At 55.7% G+C, this 22,307-nt stretch overlaps 1 protein-coding gene across 1 annotated transcript in view; it reads left to right on the top strand.

Moving 5' to 3' along the window:
• LOC124243009 (uncharacterized) overlaps positions 1 to 22,307 on the top strand; it is a 152,722-nt gene that overhangs the window by 25,013 nt on the left and 105,402 nt on the right. The window contains exons 12-24 of the mRNA XM_046668547.1: positions 1,307 to 1,492; positions 1,629 to 1,781; positions 3,218 to 3,362; positions 3,837 to 3,995; positions 4,780 to 4,904; positions 7,167 to 7,361; positions 11,459 to 11,614; positions 12,300 to 12,484; positions 13,410 to 13,595; positions 14,686 to 14,777; positions 15,947 to 16,110; positions 18,363 to 18,522; positions 18,725 to 18,804. Coding sequence (XP_046524503.1) covers positions 1,307 to 1,492; positions 1,629 to 1,781; positions 3,218 to 3,362; positions 3,837 to 3,995; positions 4,780 to 4,904; positions 7,167 to 7,361; positions 11,459 to 11,614; positions 12,300 to 12,484; positions 13,410 to 13,595; positions 14,686 to 14,777; positions 15,947 to 16,110; positions 18,363 to 18,522; positions 18,725 to 18,804 — 1,986 coding nt within the window. The remainder of the gene's footprint in view (positions 1 to 1,306; positions 1,493 to 1,628; positions 1,782 to 3,217; positions 3,363 to 3,836; positions 3,996 to 4,779; positions 4,905 to 7,166; positions 7,362 to 11,458; positions 11,615 to 12,299; positions 12,485 to 13,409; positions 13,596 to 14,685; positions 14,778 to 15,946; positions 16,111 to 18,362; positions 18,523 to 18,724; positions 18,805 to 22,307) is intronic.

Raw genomic sequence — 22,307 nt, 5'->3', positions numbered from 1 at the left:
CTGGCCTGGGGGCTGGACCGTCCAGGGTTAAGTCCTGGCTCTACCAACTCCTGGCTGGGTGACCTCAGGCAAGTTACTTAACCTCTCTGTGTCTCAGCATTAAAGCAAGTGATTTACAGCAGAGCCTGCACATAGGGAGTCCATCTAAGTGTTGTTAATTAAACACATCTTTCTCCTTTTCCTTCAAGAGGCCTGGAGCCGGCGCTCCCCTTTCCTCAGTGTCCCCCCCCCACCCCCGCCCCTTTGCCTTCCCCTCCGTTGAAGCTTCAGTGTCCCGGGGGTGGGGTGGCTGAGTGCCGCGGTCAGGCTCTGCCAAAGAGCTGGAATGACCCTAGTCCCACCAAGACTGGTCTGGTCACCGCCACTGCGAGGACCCTGGAGGAGACGGCCCTGGTGGAGCTGGGCGGGTAGAGTCGTCTGGCCCCCAAAGGAGGGCTGGGGTCTCCTCCTGCTCCTCAGGGAGCCGGACTCAGGGGCCCCAGCAGGTGCTTTGGGATCAGGCGGGACGAGGGAGTCCTGATTCGGGGGCAGTTTCAGAGCTGGTGGATAAACACAGCCTTTGTGAAAGATTAAACGATAGAAGCGTGCAATTAGAGAAACGCTATGCAAACAAAGGTAACAGATCCTTGTTCCCAGCTGTCCTGCTCCGCTGCCCCGTGTCCACGCCCTCGGGCTTCTTTGTGTTGGCAGTGTCTGTGTGTGGACCCACCATGGCACCATGTGCCTGCTGCCACCCGCCATCCCTCTGGGCTCCTCGTGCACCGAGCTGCTGGTACCGCCGTGGCGGGAACACTTCGGCCGCGGACGCTGGCGAGCGCTGCGCGTGGGGGCTGTGTGTTGTCCCTGGCTGGGCAGGTGGGCGGGGCGGTTGCTGCCGTTTGCCCCAGTACCACTGGCCGTGCGCTGCCCTTTTGGGTCTTTCCGATTAGACGCAGAGCCGCCTCCGTTAAGAACAAAATGTCTTAAGTGCTCAGAGCGAGTCCTTTCCCCTTTCTACCTTTTTTGCCCAATTCCTATCGAGACCCTGATGGAAGAGCAAGGCCACTGCCAGCAGGAGGGGTGCCCCCCAGCCCTCCCCAGGTCCGCATGGTGCCAGTCGTCCCAGCTGGCAAGCGGGCGGTGTGGTGGTCTCGGAGCCCCCTCCAGCCGCCACCTCCGTCCCTCTTCCTCCCGGAGAGATGCTATATGGGAGGCTGGTGACGCTGGTGGGGGAAGCTGGCCTGGTTGGGTGGCAGGGCCCAGCTCTCCTGTGGAGGACCCCTCACTGGCCTTCTCGGCGGGGGTGGGGGCCGGTTTCTGTCCCCAGCCGCTGCTGCAGACCCCGGGGGCCAGCCCCAGCACCTTCCTTGGCCTCTCAGCCCTGGCGCACAGTGTCTGTGCCACCCTGGACGGGCCCTGCGGGCAGCTGCCGGGAGTCGGCTCCCTCGTGAGCCTCCTGGGAGAGGCGCTGGGTGCAGACTGCGCCTTCCAGGAGCCCTCGGACGCTGACCAGGTGAGGACGGCCAGTATCCTGGGCGCGGCCCCTTGCTGTGGGGCCTGTGCCAAGGAGATGAGCTGGAGGCTGAGCGGGAGGGGCCGGGTGCCACCCCCCACGCCAACCTCCAGGCCCCACTGCCTTCTGGTTTCAGCTCCGGCTCGTGCTGAAGGCGGTTGGCAATGCCGGCCTGGCAGCCACGGCCCTCACCCCCTCGCTGAGCGCCTGTGCGTCCCTGCGGAGCCGCCCCCCTGAGGTCCGGCTGGCAGCCATCCAGGCCTTCCGGAGGGTCCCCTGCTCTGCGGACGTGAGCCCCCGCGTGCTGTTTCCCTGGGCTTGCGGTGGGCGGTAGTGGGTCTCCAACCAGTGTCTGCGGATTCCCTTCTTCATTTGGTCGTTCTTTCCTCACGTATTTCCTGACACCTACTGTGTGCTGGGCGCTGGTGTGACGAGGTGACCCTAGGTCTCTGTTCTCATGGAGCCTGTGTCTGGAGTGGGAGGCAGATATTCATCAGATAAACACACAGATGAGCAGACGATTGCAAACCACAGAGAAGCCATCCTGGGCTGCAGACCCCGTGGTTTGGGGCTTGGCCAGCTGAGGCCCATGGCTCCCGCCAGCTTGCTGCCTGTTTCTCTGTGTGAAACTGTGTTGGGCTGCTTTCTTGCTACCACTGCAGAGTTGAGTTGTTGCAGGAGAGACTGCTTGGCCTGCAAAGCCAAAAAACTTAGTATCTGTCCCTTTATGGAAAAAGATCGCGGATCCCTGGACCAGTGGCTCCTCTCTCCTTAGTGTCAAAGCCAGAGTCCTTACAGGGACCACCCAGGCCCTATGTGATCTGACCGCTGGCCCACTGGCACCTCTCGGCTTCATGTCCTAATTCCCTCGCCCCCCACCCCCCCCCCTGGGTCTCCCTGTTGTCTGCCTCAGGCCCTTTGCACGTGCTGTTCTCCCTTCCTGGAATGCCTTTCCCCTAAATATCCCCAGGCTTCACTCCTTCACCTCCTGCAGGTGTTTACTTAAAAATCACTTCCACCGTGGGGTCCTCCTTGGCCGTTTCACCTGAAATGGAACCTCTCAGGTCCCCCCCCACCACGCCTCCCGCTTCCCCATTTTATTCTTCCCTCTTTAGCACTTGGTCCCACCCAACAGACTCTGTATTTCATACATCAACCCTGTTTACCGTCTGTCTCTCTGACCTAGAGCATAAGCTTCAGGTGGATGGGAGCTGGGTTTGTCTTGCTCACAACTGTCACCAGCACCTAGCACAGTGCGGGGCGCGTAGTAGGCGCTCAGTAAATATTGCATGAGTGCATGGGCGGATGGCTGTGCGATGAAGGAAACCGGCAGGTGCTGAGGGAGAGAGGCCCGGGCTGGGGGAGGCGGCTTGCTTGGGAAGGGAGCCGGAAGCCAAGCCCTTTGGTGATACCCGCCGTGTGTCAGGCACTTTTGTAAATAAAGTTTTATTGACATGCAGCCGCGCCCACTTGTTACGTGAAATGGACGAGGCTCTGGGCTGGGGCTGCAGGAGGACCGGGGGTCAGCAGTGAGCGAGGAGCCTCCCCCTCCCACAACCGGGCCCCGGGGCGAGGAGTGTCCGGGAGCCGTGGAGATGTCAGCAGAGCTGGGGCAAGGCGGCAGAGCCACCGCTGGGGCCCAGGCAGGGCAGGGGCCGTGCGGTCCTGGTGGAGCGGGTGGAGCCGGTGGGCCCTAGGTGATGGCCTTCCCTCTGCCGGAGCCAGCGATCCGTGCTCGCCCGCCTGTACCAAAGCCCCGAGGAGGACGCCGAGATCCGCATCAATGCCTACCTGGCCCTGATGAGGTGCCCCGGAGAGGAGCTGTTTGCCCTGGTGCGGCGCACCCAGGCAGGCGAGCGATCTACCCAGGGTGAGCAGCGGCAGGTGGGGGTCGGGGAGTTGGGGCTGGTGGGTGCAGGGATTCAGGAGCATCCAGAGATCCTGAGAGCGTCCCTATCACAGATTTTTCTCAGCCCTGGGAGATAGGTTGTTAGTTCATTTTACATATGAGGAAACTAAGGCTCAGAGAGGTGGAGTGACCAGCCCAAGGTCACACAGCTCACACATGGGGGACCTGGGATTCAGAGTTGGGGCTGACTTTCAATCAAGGTCTTTCCCCGCCATCCCTCCCTTTGTCTTCCAGAAAGCACATCAGAGCTCCGTGCATAGGTTAGATTTCCAAGTTCCTTCAAAGCACTGCTGTTTGCTACTGTCTTTCAAAGAGGAGGACCCGGGATGGGGGCTCGGGGGAGGGAGGGTCTTGTCTCTGGGCTGTGACAGCTCCGGGCCCATCCCTCACTAAGCCCCTCCCCTCCTCTTGCTGCTGGCCGTGACCCGACTCCAGTGGGCTCCTTTGTGTGGAGTCACCTCCTGCAGCTGCTGGAAACGGACGACCCCCTGAAACAGGCCTTCCGACGGGCCCTCCCCGAGGACATCGTCAGCCGGGAGTTCCGTCCGGAGACCTGGAGACACTCATCCTATTCTGACATCACTTTCCGCTCAGGTGTGGCCCTCCTGGGAAGCCGGTCTTCCGCTCTGGGGCCGCAAAGGCATAGGGATCTGGGAGCGCTGATGCCTGAGCACCTGTGGATCAGGATGCCGGTCCCCAAATGTCAAATATTTACATGCCACCTGCTGGATTTTCTGCTCTAGCCCTGTAGCACCTGGCGGTTTTGTTGGAAGAGGTCAAAAATGGTTAAATATCAGCCATTTCGTAGCATTCGATGGAATACTTCCATCTTTTCTCTAACCTGGTTCTTTTTAACTTACACCTATTTAAAAGGAAACTTTCTCCCACTGCCGTTAATAGAAAAGCCGTTTAACTCTGTAAAAAGAAGGGAATCGTCAAAGGAAATACAGTGACGATGCAGTGCTGTTCGTGAATTCTCATAGACGCTGTCCCTGTGAATTTGAGGGCTGTTTCTCCCTGGGTTAAAAAGCGAGATTGGCACCCACTGAGAATGCCGTCTCCTCGTTGTGATTGAGTCAAAAAGGGAGCCCCATTCTAGCTCAGGCACCTAGACCAGCTCAGCCACTCCACGAAGCCTGGGGGTGGGGAGTGGGTGCCCTGGCTGCCCCCTCTCCGTCGATCGGCAGGTGTGGGTACATTTGTGACTCTTCTGTCCTGACCTTCCCTCTGCCCTTGATGAGGCTTAAGGCTGAGCCCGCCCTCCTGGCTGAGAGGATGCCCCAAGTGTCCGACTGGGTCTCAGGTTACGGCCCCTCCGTGGCCAGACCCTGCCCTGTGAGGGGTGCAGGATATACCCATTCTCTCTCTCTTCTCCTAGCATCTGGCAGCCTGGGAGCCAACATGGAGGGGACCCTTCTCTTCTCTCCGGCCTCCTTCCTCCCCCGTTCTGCCACGGCCAACCTGACTGTCCACGCCCTTGGTCGTGCCTTCAACCTCCTGGAGGTAAGAGGGGACCTTGCTTCACGCTCCTCAGGGCCTCTCCTGGACTTGGGGCCAGATGTTATCCCATCTCTCCATTTTTCCCTCCGTCACCTCTTGTCTTTATTGGTCCACTCCCACATCTTTTACTCCTAGCCCCCTCCATCCACCTACCCACCCATTTTTCTGCTCATCCACCCATCCATTCACTCACCCATCTACCCATCCGTATATCGGTTTACTAACCTCCACCCCATCCCTCCTTCTCTCCCTCCCTCTCATCCATCCACATACTTTCCCATCCATCTCTCCATCTACGCTGTCACCTGCCCATCTGTCTCCCGGTCATCCACTCATTCACATGTCTATTCATCTCTCCATTCACCTTTATCCTTCCATCCATCCATCCATTAATCCACCCATCCATCATCCATCCATCCATCCATTTACGTACCCTCCCACCCATCTTTCAATCTGTCTTCTCCCCCACCCATCTATCCATCTGCCTATTTACGCACCCACCCATCTCTTCATCTGTTCTCCCACTCATCTATCCATCTTTTCATCCATCTATCCATCCATGTCCATCGACATCCATCCATCGATTTATCCACCTGCCATCCATTGCACAAATATCTGTCCTCTACCTGACATGTGCCAGGCACTGTGCTGGGCTCTGAGAAGATGACGATGAACGAGAGAGACGTCATCCCTGCCCTCTTGGTGCTCACAGCCCAGAGAGGTGGACAGATAAGAACTGAGTAAACACATTGATAAAACAATGGCAACTCTAAGTAGTGTGTTTAGGGAGGTGAAGTTTGAGCTGAGACTGGAAGGATGAATAAGACCAGCATGTGCAAAGGTCCTGGGAGGAGAAAGGGCTTGGTGTGTTCAAGGAAGAGAAGTAGAGTAGGGAAAGTGAGGAGAGTGGTTGGATGGGGGGCAGGGAGGGAGCAGGGCCATGTCGCAGAATTGTAAGCTGGGGAGTGACGGGATGTGATTTGAGAGTTCTGGCTCTTGTGTGGAAGGTGGATTGCGGAGGGCAGCTATGGAAGAGAGACTCTCTTGAGGTCATATGTCCAGTATCCTTTAAAGTAATGGATCACCTTGGGGTGCTTCCGTCTCTTTCCCCCAGTCCCTGGAGCCTGTCTGATGGGGAGAGCTCTGCGCCCTGTCCCAACCCTTTCTAACTGATGGAGAATAGGAAACCTGTCACCCAAACTTTGCCAGCTGGGCGCGTGGGCTCGTGTCTGCCAAATCCCCCTCTGGTGATTTCTCTCCAAATGCTCTCAGAGATGTCTGGATGGAAGGGTGGAGGGCAGAATAGATGGGAAGAAGGAGAGGAGTCCGGAAGGATAAAAGGACGCATGGTTGGGTGAATGGATGGGAAGCATGAGAGAACAAGTGAGCAGATGGCTAGGTGGAAGGAAGGCAGGACGGAAGGAAGGACTCCTTCATTCATCCATCAAATTTTGAGACCATCCAGGTCAGGGGTCTTAGTCAGGGTTCTCCAGAGAAACAGAACCAATAGGATCATGGAGGCCGACAGGCCTTGAGATCTGCGTCCAGCAAGCTGCAGACCCAGGAGAGCCGAAGGTGTAGTTCCCGTCTGTCCAGGCTGAAGGCAGTCAGGTGGGAGGAAGTTCCTCGTATTTGGAGGAAGGATGAGACTTTTGTTTTGTTCAGTCCTTCAACTGATTGGATGAGGCCCACCCCCTTTGTGGAGGGCAATCTGCTTGGCTCAGTCTATTGATTTAAATATTAAAGTCATCCAAAAACACTCTCGCAGAAAAACCCAAAATAGTGTGTAACCAAATATCTGGGCACCCTGTGGCCCCATCAAACTGACACAAAATTACCCATTACACAGGCCTTGAGTGTGCCTAGTGACTGAGACGTGGTCCCTGCCCTCATGGAGCTCAGTGTCTTGCGAGGGAGACAGACACGCAGATTAGCCTGAGTGTGACCTTGGAGTTGTGTGCTCAACACTTGGAGGAACGAATGATCAGTTTGGCTGCGTGTGGGGGGATTATGGGAAGGGAGTGACTCGGCAATTCAAGGAAGGCTTCCTGGAGGCGGCCTTAAAGAATCGGTGGGGATTCTCACTGTGTGGCATTTGTCAAGCTGATGTGGTGCTGGTTGATTTCCTGAGGTTGTGCCCCTTTCCTTGGGCCTGGGTGGACCCTGGGGGGCCTGGGGTGCTCTGTACAAGCCCCCAGCCCCGCAGCTCGTGATCACTCATGTGACTGAGTCACTCCTCCCTGAACCCCTGACTTCCCTTCCCAGCTGGGGCTCCGGCTGGAAAATGCCGAGGAAATCGCCGGCAAGCTGTTTGGTCCGAAGTCATTCTGGGGGCAGGAGGAGGAGAGAGAGGCCCACCCGGAGAAGCCCCCCGAGCCAGAACCAGGGCCCACAGCACAGGCAGCCAGCCCTGACTGTCCAGGAGAAAGATCCAGAAAGATGAGAGACCTGCAGCAGAAGGTAAGGGCAGTGCCCACACCCACCTGGCTTCCACCCCCGTCACAGTCAGGCGCCGGCTTGGGCTTGGGGACTGGGGACTCAGGTGTCCTTGAGCTCTGACCTTGCCCTCCTACTCTTGCAGAAACCAGCTGTTGGTCCAGATCTGAGCAGCCAGCTGTTAGCTTGCCTTCTTTTTTTTTTTTTGAGGAACATTAGCCCTGAGCTAACATCTGCTGCCAATCCTCCACTTTTTGCTGAGAAAGACTGGCCCTGACCTAACGTCTGTGCCCGTCTTCCTCTATTTTCTATGTGGGATGCCTGCCACAGCATGGCATGCCAAGCGGTGCCATGTCCACACCGGGGATCCGAACAGGCGAACCCCGGGCCACCGAAGTGGAACATGTGAACTTAACTGCTGCGCCACCGGGCCGGCCCCTAGCCTGCCGCCTTTTGAACAACTGTCTGCTGAAGCATCACACACATATGGCAAAATGCCCAAGTCGTAAGTGTGCGGCTCAGTGCGTTTCCACCAACGGGACGCATCCTTGTAACCAGCGCCCAGACCGCTACCAGCACCCCAGAGGCCCCCCTCCCCACGTTCTAGTTTACCCCCCAACCAAGGGTAATCACAGTCTGACTTCTAACGGCATCGATTAATTTTACTTTTTAACAATCAGCTTTGTTGAGGGATAATTGACCTACAATAAACAGTGTGCGTTTAAAGCGTACAATTTGATAAGTTCTGACATATGCACAGATCCATGAGACCGTCACCATAATAGGGCTAATGAACGTATCCATCACCTCCAGAAGTTTCTTATGCTCCTTAATAATCCCTTCCCCCTTCTCTTCCCCGTCCCCAGGAACCACTGATAGGCTTTCCCTTGCTATAGGTCAGTTGACATTTTCCAGAATGTTCCATTAGTGGAATCATGCAGCGTTTTTTTTAAGCATATACTCTTTTTTGGTAGCCGCTTTCATTCAGCATGATTATTTTGAGATTCATCCATGTTGCCGGACGTGCTAAGAGTTTCTTTCTTTTTATTGCTGAGTAGCGCCCCATTGTATGGAAGTACCACCGTGTGTCCATCCGTTCACCTGTCAATGGACATTTGTGTTGTTTTCAGTTTGGGGCTGTTACACACCGAGCTGCTGTGAACATTGTGTACAAGGCTTCCTGTGAACATAGGTTTTCAGTTCTCTTGTGCAAATATCTGAGAATGGGACCGGTGGATTGTATGGTAGTTGTGTGCTTGATTTTTTAACAGATTGCTAGTCTGTTTTTGCAAAGGGGTTGCACCATTTTGCATCCTCCCAGCAGCGTATGAGAGTCCTAGTTCCTCCACGTCCTCACCAACACTGAGTATGGTTAGACTTTCTAATTTTTGCCATTCTAATAGTGTGTGGTAGTATCTTGTGGCTTCATGTGCGTTTCCCTCATGACTGATGATGCTGAGCGTCTTTTCATGTGTTTATCTGTCATCCACACGTCTTTGGTGAAGTGTGTGTTCAAATATATATACATATTTGTGTTAGAATTGTTTCTTATTATTGAGTTTTGAGAACTCTTTATCTGTTCGGCAAACAAGTCCTTTATCTGATATGTGGCTTGCAAATATTTTCTCCCAGTGTATTGTGTGGTCTTTGTACTCTCTTAGTGGTCTGTTTTGAAGAGCAGAAGTTCTTGATTCAGGTAAAGTCAAGTTTATCAATGTCTTTTATGCCCAATGCTTTGGGCATTAGGTCTAAGAAATCTTTGCCCAGTGCAATGTCCCAGAGATTCTTAGGACCCGCTGTGGGTCTCCAGCGCTCTCTCTGCACGGCTCTGTCCTGTCCCGTGCTCTGCCCTGTGAGGTCCGGCCACCTTGGGCTCCCAGCTCCCCAGCTCCAGAGGTTGCCGTGCTCTCCTCCCCCTTCCCCCGCCCCTCAGGCTGGACTCTCTCCAGGCGGAAAGCCGGGGCTCCCCTCGCTGGTTTCCCATGCGTCCGGTTCATTGTCTTGCGTTACCTGTCGTCTGATGTCTCGGGAACTTGTGTTTACATGATTTCATCTGGGTTTCCAGTTTTTCAACATGGGAAGGTCAATCCAGTCCCTGTTCCTCCAGTCTGGTTGGCAGCAGAAGTCACACCCAGTTCCTCTCGTGAACTTTGTATTGATGGAGTCATTTACCACGTACTCTTAAAAAAAAAAAAGAGGTGAAATCCACATAACATGAAATTAGCCGTTTTAAAGTGTACGATTCAGTAATGTGCATTCACAAGGTTGTGCAGCCGTCACCTCTGTCTTGTTCTGAAACACTTTCGTCACCCCGAAGGAGACCCCATGCCCGCCGTCAGCAGTCCCTCCCCATTCGCCTACCCCGCCAGCCCCTGACGGCCACTAATCTGTTCTCTGCTCCTGTAGATTTCTCCATTCTGGATGTTCCATATAAATGGAATTATACACTATGCGGCCTTTTACGTCTGGCTTCTTCCACTTACACAAGCTTTTGAGGTTCCTCTGTGTTGGAACATGTCCCAGTTCTCTATTCCTTTTATTATTATTTTTTTTTTAGAGGAAGGTCAGCCCTGAACTAACATCTGCTGCCAATCCTCCTCTTTTTGCTGAGGAAGACTGGCCCTGAGCTAACATCCGTGCCCATCTTCCTCTACTTTATATGTGGGACGCCTCCCACAGCATGGCTTGCCAAGCGGTGCCATATCCTCACCCGGGATCCAAACTGGCGAACCCCGGGCTGCTGAAGCAGAACATGTGCTCTTAAGCACTGCGCCACCAGGCCGGCCCCTCTCCATTCCTTTTTGAGTAACATTCCATCATGTGGACAGACCACACGGTGTTTGTCCCTTTATCCACTGATTGACATTAGGGTTGTTTCCATCTTTTGGCATGTGTGAGCGATGCTACTCGTGTCCTGTTATTGACGTCTGGCTTCTCTTACTTAGACGTTGTCTGGGAGATCCATCAACCTTGCTGCTTGTCCTTACTGTTAGCTTCTTCTCCTCGCTGGGTGCTGTTCCATATCACGTCTCCCTTATCCAGTCTACTTTTAATGGCTTTTGGGTTTCGTTGCCGCCTGCATCTGAGGGTGGTCGAGGCGGGTGGCTGGGGAGTTTGTTCACATGTTTACCAACCACCACGTGTGAACCCAGGGCCCGGGAACACAAAGATAGTGAGGATGTGGTTCCTGCCCTTACAAGTCTTTTGGACTAGATCTCGGGCCAGTAAGTAACTTGAGTGAGGGTGGTGGGCTGAGTATAAACATTTTTTCTTAGAATCCGCAATCCCTTTGCTCTGTGATTTTCTCACTTTTGATAGAAACTCACATCCCAAGATCTCTTTTGCACAAGCACGGTGATGAATGGCAACAAAACTTGGCCTCAGTGTTGGAGAGACAATAGGGAGTGGTGGGGACTATGGCAGACAGGAGAAACACATGTCTTAGCTAAAAGCGGCAGCCAGTGCTCAGCTCTGGCCCCTTGTTGCCCCTTGTGGGTCGGGGGAGGGACGCAGGCCAATATTTCTCTTTTTCGAGAAGGTGGAGGTCTGGATTTTGTATAAAAATCTCCCAATTTTTAAATGTTAGAAACAAATTCAATTAAAAAAATTCACACTGCATGGAATCCACAGAAAGGCTGAGAAATGGTCACAGACCGGAGGAGACTGAAGGGACGCGCAAATAAATGCAACGTGGTACCTGGATTGGATCCTGGAATAGAAAGAGGACTCACATGGAAAAACTGGCAAAATCGAATAAAGTCTGGAGTTTAGTTCATAGTAACGTGCCAGCATTAGTTTTCCCCATGCACCCCGGCAATGTAAGATCTTAAGGATGGAAGAAGCAGGGTGGGGGGTATGTGGAAGCTCTCTGTGCTAACCTTGCAACTTTTCTGTGTATCTGAAATCTTTCCAGAACAGAAAGTTTATTCACACACACACACACACTGCACCGGGCATGCTGTGCAGCTCAAAGAAAACACATCGCGGATTCTGCCTGCGGGCGCGAGTTTGCAGGCCCTGTTCCGGACCCACCAGTCCTTGGCCTTGCTCTCCAGCCCCCGCTCCCCATCTCAGCGTCCAGGCGCCCTGTCCGCCTCACCCAGACCCCTTCCTGGTCGCAGGTGGCCCAGAGGCGCGGGGAGCGGCGGGCGCTGCGCTGTGAGCTGAGCATGAAGGGGTTCGGGCACGAGCTGAGCTTTGTCGACTGCGGGGAGACGCGGAGTCCCGCCACACGCCGGTCCCTGAGCCTGGCTGAGCTGGCCATCAGGCTTCTGAAGGTGCCTCGGGCCGGGCCCCGCCCCTCCCTGCCCTGCCGCCTGGGCTGCTTCCTCTGAGCACTGTGGGGAGAGCACTTCAGAGCACGGAGTGTGGAGCCAGGCCGCCCACGATCAAGGCGTTCAACTTGTCGTGGCCTCAGTTTCTGCATCTGTGCGATGGGGATGATATAATGATAATATCTACTTCATAGAGCTGTTGAATCAAGTGGCTTCAAGCAGTAAAAATGCAACAAAGTGTTTAGAATGCGCCTGGCCCAGACTAGGTGTTCTGTACCACCTGCCGGGCCCACGCCTCTCCTTACCTGGCTCTCCCTGACCTCTGACCTTTTCCCGTAGTAAACTGTCTGAGTTCAAACCCCAGCTGGGCCTGTGTCTAGCTATGTGGACTTGGCTGGGTTTATTTTGTCTGTTTGTGGGCTCAGTTTTCTCATCTGGAAACTGGGGATGATGGTAATGGTCCTCTGAGGGTTGTGTGAGGACTACGTGAGGTTGCACATGCTCGGTGCTCAGTGCTCGGTGCTGGGTGCTCCAGCTGGGTGCTGGGTGCTCAGTGCTCCATGCTGAGTGCTGGGTGCTTGGTGCTGGGTGCTCAGTGCTTGCTGCTCCATGCTCGGTGCTCAGCGCTTGGTGCCCCTGGCCTGTAGCAGGGCCTGTCACGTACACTGTTATGGCTCGTTGGCTGCAGGGGCAGGAGGTGCAAGTGAACCGGAGACTGAACCTACTCTTGGAGGAGCTCACCTTCCCCACCATGTCTGGCCTCCCTGCCCGGCTGGCCCTGAACGCCTCCGCCGCCATCAGTGTCCGGGTCCGAGGGACCGCCGACTTCCAGCGCCTCTCGGATTTCTCTGTGAATGGTTATGTCAAGCCCAGGTAGCTGGCCCCTCGGAGCTGGGGGAGGTGGTGGGGTGGGGGGCGCTGCAGCGAGTGGGGGCGTCAGCATGGGCTGGAGGGGATCCCTCATCACACAGTGCCTGTCGATTGAGGGGTTTTTGTGCCAAGACACCATGAAGAGATGCCAGGCGGTTACGCCCACTTTACAGGGCGGAAGACTGAGGCTTAGGGAGGCCAGGTCACCTGCCCAAGGTCACACAGCAGCGTGAGGCGGCTGGGATTCTGGTCTCGTGTCACAGCACATGCTCTTCCCTCCGCCTCACTCTGGCTTCGAGGGGAGAGGAGGAGGGAAGGAGGGAGGAGCGTGTAAGATGCGAGGGCTCCGAGCCCACGGGACCCACACGGCCACCCACACGACCACGCACATGGTGGACACTTTTCTTATTCCCCCGACGGGGAAGCAGACTCAGGGCCACATGGCACGGACGAGTCTGAGTGGGTCTGGGCGATGCTCATTCGACTGCAGAGCCTGTCACGGGCCCACTGGGCAACTGTCCCCAACCACTCAGCCGGCCTGTCCTTGGTTTCTGGGTCTGACGCGGGGGGCGTGGGTGTGCTGTGCTGGCTGCTTTTTGGCGTGGAGACCCTGGGCTTGGGCTCAATGCACGGGGTTCTAGTCCTGGCTGTCCCACATCCCAGCTATGGGACCTGAGCAAGTGGTCTCACCTCTCCAAGCCTCAGTTTCCTCGTCTATAAAAAGGGGCCACGGATGGCGAGGAGAGGATGGGCGATACGTGTAGCGTGCTTGGCGCACGTGGAGCGCGTGGTCAGCAGGGGCCGCAGTGGAGGGGCCGCTCTGGCTCAGGACTGCAGGGCACAGTCTGACTGGAGGTGGCGGGCGGGTGGGCACCGGGTTTGCGGTCCCCGGGCCTGCAGGGTGCAGCTGGCATGTGCCACTTCCCAGCGCCCTGCTCCAGATCTCGGCTCAGATGGGCACGGCGGGCGCCCTGGGGCAGGCCGGGCTGAGGTGGGTGACCGGCGTCCGTGGCACGGCCAGCCTGGACGGCGGGGTCCAGGCGAGGAGGGGCCGGGACCTCAAGGTGCACCTGAACACGCCCGAGGAGGAGGCCGTGGAGCTGCTCAGCTTCAGGTGGGCGTCCCGTGCCAGCAGAGGGAGCCGGAGTGCGCGTGAGTGAGGCCTGAGGGCTGTGTGCGTATGTGTGAGTGCGTGTGCTTGATCCCCTGTGTGTGTGTGTTGCATGACCATGTGTGTGCGTAAGGGTGTGCCTGTGAGTCTGTGCGTGTGAATATGTGTATCTGTGGGCATGTTTGTGACAGTGTGTGCATGTGAGTGGGGGGTGTCTGTGCGTGTCCTGTGTGTCTGTAACTGTGTGTCTGTGTGCACACGTGTGTGTATGCGTGTGTCACGTGGGGTGGTGTGTCTGTGATGGGGAGTGGGGGTGGCCAAGGGGTGGGGTGGGGAGCTACCATACTCCTCAGCTCCCTAGAGGGGTCCCTCCTGGGCCTGCTTGTCCCTGGCCCCTGGAGCAGTAATTTCAGAGGAAACAGGGGTGAAGACAGGCTACACCCGCCCCCACCTGCTTCCTTCCCTGTTGCCCCCCACACCCCACGCCTGCCCTCCAGGCTCTTCTCCCAGCAGCAGCCAGTGGGGTCCTTTAAAATGTCCGTTAAGACCTGTCACACCCCGCACCTGTTTAAAACCCCTCACTTGCTTCTAGGTCAACACGATTGTCTGGCCCAGTGGGGGCCCTGCCCACCTCTCTCACCTGTCTCCTGATGCTACTTCCTGCCCCTGGCTTCCCCTTTCTCTACCCTGACCGCCTCACACCACCCTTCTTTCTGCGCTCCTAAAGAGGCCGCTTCATTCCCACCCCAGGGCCTTTGCACTTGCTGTTCCCTCTGTCTGGAATGCTGGCTCCTTCTCATGCTTTGAGTCTCTGCTCAAATGTTACCTCTGCAGAGAGCTCCCCACCCCCAGCTAAAGAAGGCCCAGCCCTGTCCCCAAGACAGACCCTATGCCCATGCCATCCCCTGTTTAAGTTTTTCACAGGGCTTGTCACCCTCTGTGTTCGTGGAGTGTCTCCCCCAACACAGTGTGAGCTCCCCCAAGGCCTGTCCTGTTGGTGGTGGAATTGGCCCCAGTGCTCTGGCAGCTCAAGGCGTATCTGTCTGACGAGTGCGTGGAAATGACTTGTTGGGACTGTCCTCTTCCCGCCCAGCTCTAAGCTGTACCTCGTCACTGCGGATGGCACACAGACCCTCGGTCACGTTCCCGGCCCTTCCGAGGCCCGATCCTGTACCCACAAGGAAGGTAGGCAGCAAGCTGGGCCTCCGGTCATGGTCCCAAGATGGGCATCCCGGGGGCGGCTCCAGATTTCCGAGTTTATACCCTTAACTCGCTGATTCTGCTTCTGGAACGCGACCCTGTGAGAAGAAACCTAAGCTGCTTTAAAATGCCCGCGCACCGCGACGTTCCCGGCATCATTACTTACAAGAGGGAAAAACAGGAAGCCGCTCAATTATCCGTCAGGGGCACACAGCTCCACACGGGGGCCCGTGAGCCAAGAGGAGACGTTCACATTTTCAAGTGTCACTTGAAAAAGTAATCAGAAGAAGAAAATTCCATGATGTGAAAAATCCGTGAAATTCCTGTTTTGGGGTCCAGAAAGAAAGTGTGATCGGTTCGCAGCCACGGCCGCTCGTCCGCCTGGGGCTGCCTTGGTCCCGCAGCCACAGGGCTGCGCAGTTCACTCTCCGGCCATTGACAGAAAAAGTTTGCCACCTCCTGGTTTAGTAAACGATCGAGATGTCCGGTCATTTTAAAACCTAAAGAGAAGGAGGTATTTTAATAACAGGAAAGTCTTGGATGAGAACATGGGGGCAAAGGCAACAAAATTGAAAAAAGATGGGGCGGAAATGCGCCAGGGAGCAGCGGATCCTGCGGTCGTTTTTGAGTAAGGCAGGGACGGGCTTATTTAGGTGAATGTCTTACTTGAAGCCCGGCCTGTCCCAAACCCTTAAGGACCTGGCCCTCCTCACGGTCACACCAGGAGGCAGGGGCTGCGATCCGTCCCAGTTTACAGATAAGAAACACCGAGGCACAGAGATGTTAAGTAATTTGCCCAAGGTTGCAGAGCTGGGAAGTGGCTGCGCTGGGGACCTTTAGCAACGTCTGGAGACGCTTTTGATGGTCATGACTAGCGTGGGGGCTGCTGCTGACGTCTAGGGGGTGGAGTTCAGAGGTGCTGCCCGATATCCTGCAGTCACGGGACAGCCCCCAACAAAGGATGACCCGGCCCAGTCGGTCAGTAGCGCTGAGGTTGGGAAACGCTTGTCTACACAGCATGGCCTCCTATGTCTAATGTCTACACAGTACTGTTTCTCTAAAGAAAAGAGAGCAGCTCTGTCCTTTTGGCGTGAGCAGCCGCGGGCCCGCCTGGAGACCCCTGGCCCCATGCTCCTGCTCGCCTGTCTCCGCAGTGGCCCACCCCTGGGGCTGGCAGCTGTGCACGGAAGTGGCCTGGCCGGCAGCCGGTCAGCCCCACCTGCTCTCAGTGCCCGTGTCTGTGGTGGTGACGCTGAAGAAGCAGGACCGCGGGCTCCAACAGTATCTGCTGGAAGCTGCCTATACCGTCCACCCCCAGGTAGGCCCTGTGGAATTGCCCCTTCTGTCCCAGCCAGACTGTGGGGCTCCCCAGGGATCAGCCTTGGGGCTCCCTCATAAAGACAGGGGTCTCCTCTCTGGACCTGTTGGGCTGGGCTGCTCCTGCTGTGGGCTCCCTCCTGCCACAGGACCCTTGCACATGCTGATCCTCTGTTTTGGGGCTCTATGACTAATTAACTCTGAATCAGTCTTTCTATCTCAGTTCAAGGGTCACCTCCTCAGTGCAGCCTGCCTGATTACCCCAAAGTCGTCATGCTCCTCTTTTACTCGCTCTAAAGTTGATGCTCCTCCCCTTTAGACCACTTGTATGTTCGTTAACGGAAGTTAGTCGCTTGTGTCTGTCTTCCCCACCTGTCACTCAGTTCCTGGGGACAGATCCAGTGCCTGCTTTTCTCACCCCCGTGACCCCAGCGCCTGGCACAGAATGAACCCTCACCAGCCTCCTCTCTGGTCCCCTGCTCCCACTCTTGTCTCCTCACCATCTGTTCTCCACCGGCAGCCAGATGGACTTTCCAAAATCCCCATAGATCATGTCTCCTCTGCTGGGAACTCTCCAGTGGCCCCCATCGCTCTGAGTAGGTGCCAGACGCCCTGACCAACGGGCCCTCTGTGATCCAGCCCTGCCAGCCTCTCCTCCCTGTTTCCCTGACTATTTACCAAGCTCAGTGCTCTCCAGACACACTGACCTCCTTTTTTAATGCCAAGCTCATTGCTGCCCCAGGGCCTTTGCACTGTTTCCCCTGCCTGGAGCACCTTCCCAGACGTCCACTTGACTCCCTCGCTCGCTTTCTTCGTCTCCTTGAATGCCCCTCCTCAGAGGCACCTTCCCTGACACCCTGCCAGAGCCCCTCACCCCCTGCATTTGTCAGCCGGGCCCCCATCACCAGCTGCCATCTTATGTACCTTTGTGTCTGGTGGTCCTGTGCCTCCCTGTCTGGAGCGTGGGCCCCGTGAGGGCGGGACTTTGTGTATCTGACGCTCCGTCGTCCTCCCTGTGCCTGCAGCCGGGCCTCGCACACGGTAGTGAACATTCATTGGTGCGAGTGGAGGTGTGTTACTGCAGGATGTTAAACGGGGCTTGTGTCTTAGGCTGTTTTCCCAGGAGCGGACCCGAGCTGAGGATTCGGGCAAGAGTGATTGATTGAGAAAAGGCTCCAGGGGCCAGCCCTGTGGCCGAGTGGTTAAGTTCGTACATTCCACTTGGGTGGCCTGGGTTCCTGGGTTGAGATCCCGGGCATGGACCTACACCACTTGTCAGCCATGCTGTGGCAGCAACTCACATATGAAATAGTGGAGGATTGGCACAGATCTTAGGTCAGGCCTAATCTTCCTCAAGGGAAAAAAGAGGAAGATTGGCAACAATGTTAGCTGAGGGCCAATCTTCCTCAAGAAAAAAAGAAAAACAAGAAAAGACTCCAGGAGGAGAAATTAGGACAGGGAAAGGGAAGAAGCTGAGCAGGGGGTGCTGTGGGGTGAAGTGGCAGCCTCGGCCTGATCCCTGGGGAGCCCCGGAGCAGGCGTTCTGTCTCAGAGCTTGATTCCCTCGAGGCTAAGAGCTGGATGCTCTTCACTCCTGTGCCACGAGCGATGTTCTGGAGGCCCCAGGTGCCAGGCGCTCACAGCAAAGCATGCAAAAGCTGGGAGATGAGTGGGCAGAGCTGGTTAAGGGACTGAGGGGAGCTGGGCAGGGCGCCAATGCCACGTGCACGCCTGGCTTCACTCCCGGCTATTTACTGAACAAATCAAGACCCTGTCGCCGTGGTCCTGGATCCTGCAGGGCCCTGGTCCTCTCCAGGATACTATTTTTGGATCCCCCAAATTCCTGGTTTGGTTCTTGTCTCGCGAGGTCAAGGATGAGCATAAGAACTCACGTGTTTGGGGCCGGCCCGGTGGTGCAGTGGTTAAGTTAGCACGTTCCACTTCTTGGCGGCCCAGGGTTTGCCGGTTTGGATCCCGGGTGCGGACATGGCACCGCTTGTCAAGCCATGCTGTGGCAGGCATCCCACATATAAAGTAGAGGAAGATGGGCACGGATGTTAGCTCAGGGCCAGTCTTCCTCAGCAAAAAGAGGATTGGCAGCAGATGTTAGCTCAGGGCTAATCTTCCTCACCAAAAAAGAAAAAAAGAACTCACGTGTTTGAACAGTGGAGGCAGGGGTCCTCTCTCAGGAAGAGTAGGGACCCCATGAGCACGATGGGGTTCATGACCTTGAAGAGTCCACTGTGTTTCCAGAAGGACAGCTGGCTCCCTCAGGAAGCGTCCGCCCACCTCTTCATGGGCACGCCCGGGTCCCACGTGCCCAGGGATGTCGCGCTGGACCTCAGCTACAGCTGGCCCCAGGGGAAGTTCCGGCTGAAGCTTCTCCACCCCAGGAAGAAGCTCGAGCTGGACGGTAATGACGGGGCGCCTCGCCGGGTGCCAGACCCAGGGCCGGGCCCCTGCTGCCTGCTCACTCGTGGATCCCCCAGCGACCTCTGGGGTCCGCACTAAGTCCAGCCATGTTGACGGGCTCAGAGATGGGAAATGAGTGGAGCGTCCCCCGGTGAATGCAGGACGTTGAGCCCCGGTCTCTGAATTCTTGTTTTGTCCCCCAGGAAAGATGGAGACGCTCCACAGCGGCCGCGTGGGTCACCTGGAGCTGATACTGGATGACAGGGACGTCTACTATGTCAAGGTTGGCTCCAAGTCCTCGGTCACCTGTGTGGCGCCCGCCACCTTCCCGGGCATTTGCACCCCCCCGTCCCAGAGCCCCAGCTTAATAATCGCCACCTGCTTTGGAGTTCTAGCGATTCTTTCCCTGCCCCCAAGCAATAACATTTGTGACTTCTTGTCAGCCAGAAAGGTATAAAGAAGAAAAAACGGGCTCAAATCTCACCACCATTGATGTCAAAGATTGATGATATTAGTGAACACAGGAACGTGCTTTAAAAATTCAGAGTAAAGTATAAAATGGCAAGTTAAAGCATGTCAGTCCCCCAATTTCCGGAAGTGTCAGTGCACACACCAGGAAATCTGTATTCGTGTCCCCCGGCTGCGTAACAGAGCTCCCCAAACTAGGGGGTTTCAATGACAGAAATGTCTCTCTCGTGGTTCTGGAGGCTGAAGTCCAGAATCACGGTGTGGGCGGGGGTGGCTCCTTCCGAGGGCGGGGAGGGAAGATCTGTTCTGGCCCCGTCCTCATTTCTGGAAGATTCTGGCCCTCCTTGGCTTGTCGACACTGTCTTCTCTCTGTGTCTTCACGTTGTCTTCCCTCTGGAGGTCTCTGTGTCCCAATTTCCCCTTTTCGTAAGGACACCAGTGACACTGGGTCGGGACCCACCCTCAGGACCTCGTCTTAACTTGACCTCCTGCAAAGACCCTGTTTCCAGACAAGGTCACGTTCACAGGTCTGAGGGCGAGGACTTAACAGCTTTTGGGTGGGCCACAGTTCTGCCCATAATACAGTAGATTTGCAAAACCTCTTAGTTTTGAGTTTAGTTTCTGTTCGTTTGCTTTCCATGAAAAGGTCCTACGCTTTTCTTTGTTCTCTCTTTGCTGTTAGTTTTACGCCAAAATGTATCTTGGCAAACTTTCTGTACCAGCGTGTGCTGGTACAATTTAAATTTTATTGTGTTAAAAAAGAAAATAGGGGGGCCGGCCCGGTGGCGCAGTGGTTAAGTGCGCACGTTCCGCTTCGGTGGCCCGGGGTTCACCGGTTCGGATCCCGGGTGCGGACATGGCACCGCTTGTCAAGCCATGCTGTGGCAGGCATCCCACATATAAAGTAGAGGAAGATGGGCATGGATGTTAGCTCAGGGCCAGTCTTCCTCAGCAAAAAAAAAAAAAAGGAGGAGGATTGGCAGCAGATGTTACCTCAGGGCTAATCTTCCTCAAAAAAAAAAGAAGAAGAGAAAATAGGTAACACCTTTCAATGATTCAAGGTTCAAAAGATATGAAAGGTTCTAGAACTGACTGTCCGCTGTGTCTAAAGGAATTAGAAGTACAGAAAATGAGAGAGGCGGTTCCTGAGTGGCACTAGCCACTTTCCACGAATTTCTCCATCTTTGCAGAAAGTTCTCTTGGTCAGCATGGGCAAAGAGTTAAACCCTCTCCCTTGCGCCCCGCCCCAAAGCCAGCCGCTGCTGACGTTTTGTGGTTCCTCCCAGAGAAAATCCATGCCCACAGTCTGCAAATAGGTGTCCATATATTTTCACCCCCCCAACCTTTCTGAAAATGAACGTGTGTCCATGTGTTGTGAATGGCTGCGCGATCGTCAATGGAGGGAATTTATTTAGCTGGTTCTGTAGCGAAGGGCTCTGCGTTCTTCCCAGGGTTTTGGTCTTGTCCGTGCACAGCCCTGAGCGCCCCTATGTCTGCGGGGTGAATTCTAGAGCAGAGCAGAGCGATTGTCTCTCAGCTGGTACTTTTCGAGGTTCTCAGCTGGGCGCCTGGCTGGGACTCGGTGGGTCCGCTGAGGTCCTTGCAATCCTATGAAGTTTTGTGTCTGTCCTGCCTTGTGGAAGAGAATTGAGACTTTCCGTGCGATGCTCAAGAGGGTCTGGGACTCCCCAAGGGGTAAAACCGGCAGCTTTACACTCACTCATGCCCGGCAGGACCTCCGGGCGCCTTGGGCTTTGAGTCTGGCCATCCTGCCTCGGTTTCCCGTGTCCATTCAGACAGCTCCAGACTTGAGAATCTGGAGCTAGGGCTGGAATTTTTGCTGCGTAAACACTCTCTGGGCTCCCAGATGGGCTTCCGGCCCGGGCGGGGAGGCGGCCAAGTGTCGGGGAGAGGAGAGCGTCTCCTCCTAAAGCCCCAGCTGCCGGATCATTTCAGAGCCCCCGGGGCCCTGGAGACTCCAGCTGTCGGCTAGACGCACAAGAGCTGACGGCCCCTCCCCGCAGGCCCGCCTGCCGGAACAGCTGGGCCTCCGGAACTTTCTAAAGCCTGTTCTGGGAGTGGGGGATGCAGGTGGCCTTGGGCCCAGGGTCCCTCCTTCAGTCCTCCTTTTAAGCTCGTGTGAAATAAGGAAACTGAGGCACATGAGCTCAGGAACATAAGCCAGCAAAGCGGGGTTCAACTCACGTCAGAGTTCATGGGGTTTCAGGACGGCAAGGGGGCGACTGCTTGGTTTTGGCGCCCCCCCACCCCGCCCGGGGGGCAGTGACGGGCGTCCCGAGCTCCTGGTTCCCTGGAGAGCCCGGTTTACACCCGCCGACCCAGTGCAATGATGACTAGTGTTCTCTCCCACTGTTAAGTGTCCTGGTTTGGGTGAGAAATTCTAGGCACCCTATTCACAGGCTGTGCTGTGGCCACCGCCCAGCAGCCTCGGATAGAGACCCGAGAAAAGCGTTGCCAAGACACACGGTTAAGCGAGAGAAGCAGAGCAGAGCGGAGAGCCTGCCTCTGTTTTCATGTAAGGGGGAGTGCGCATATGTGTGCTCATGTGCACACACTCGCACACGTGCAGACAGACTCGTGGAGGCCCGTGCTGTCTCCTGAAGATGCACAAGAAGTGGGGCACAGTTGTTCCCCGTGAAGGAGACGGGACACCAAGGAGGAGGACACGGCCCGTATTTTTCAGTGTCTTTATTCATTTATTCAATCATTTTTTACCAAGCACCTACAGGGTGCCGGGTCTGGGAAGACAGCTCGATGGAAGACACACACACAGAAAATTCTCTCCCCTTCAAGCTTGCATTCTCGTGGGAGAGACAGTAAGTAAAATGAATAAGCAACCTGCACGGTGATAGGGGGGTGTAAGTGCTATCGGAAAAGGGAATCATTGAGCTGGGTACAGGGGTCTGAAGTTACGTGAGAGGAACGGTCTGGGGTCGGCTTCAGTTTTAATAGGCTGACAAACCTGATGGAGAAGATAACTTGTGGCAAAGACGTGAAGGATGTGCAGAAGAGAGCCATGTGGTTCTGTGGAGGGAGGGCATTCCGGGTAAAGGGCACGGCATGTGCAAAGGTCCTGAGGACAGAATGTGCCTGGCGTGTTAGAAGCATAGCATGAAGGCCCCGGTGGTTGGAGCAGAATAGCAAAGGGAACAGAGGTGGAAGGACAGATCGTGTAAGACCTTGCCGAACAGTAATCAGAAGACAGTGATTTGTGACTGTTGTCAAGGAGCAAAGGCAAAAACAGGATTTATGAGAGAGCACAAAGTAGCGGACAGTCTGGGAACAGTGAGGCTGTTT

This window comes from Equus quagga, chromosome 7 (assembly GCF_021613505.1).
Source record: "Equus quagga isolate Etosha38 chromosome 7, UCLA_HA_Equagga_1.0, whole genome shotgun sequence".
NCBI lineage: Eukaryota > Metazoa > Chordata > Mammalia > Perissodactyla > Equidae > Equus > Equus quagga.
The sequence above is the reverse complement of the archived record's forward strand: the minus strand, read 5'-3'. Positions and strand labels throughout refer to the sequence as shown.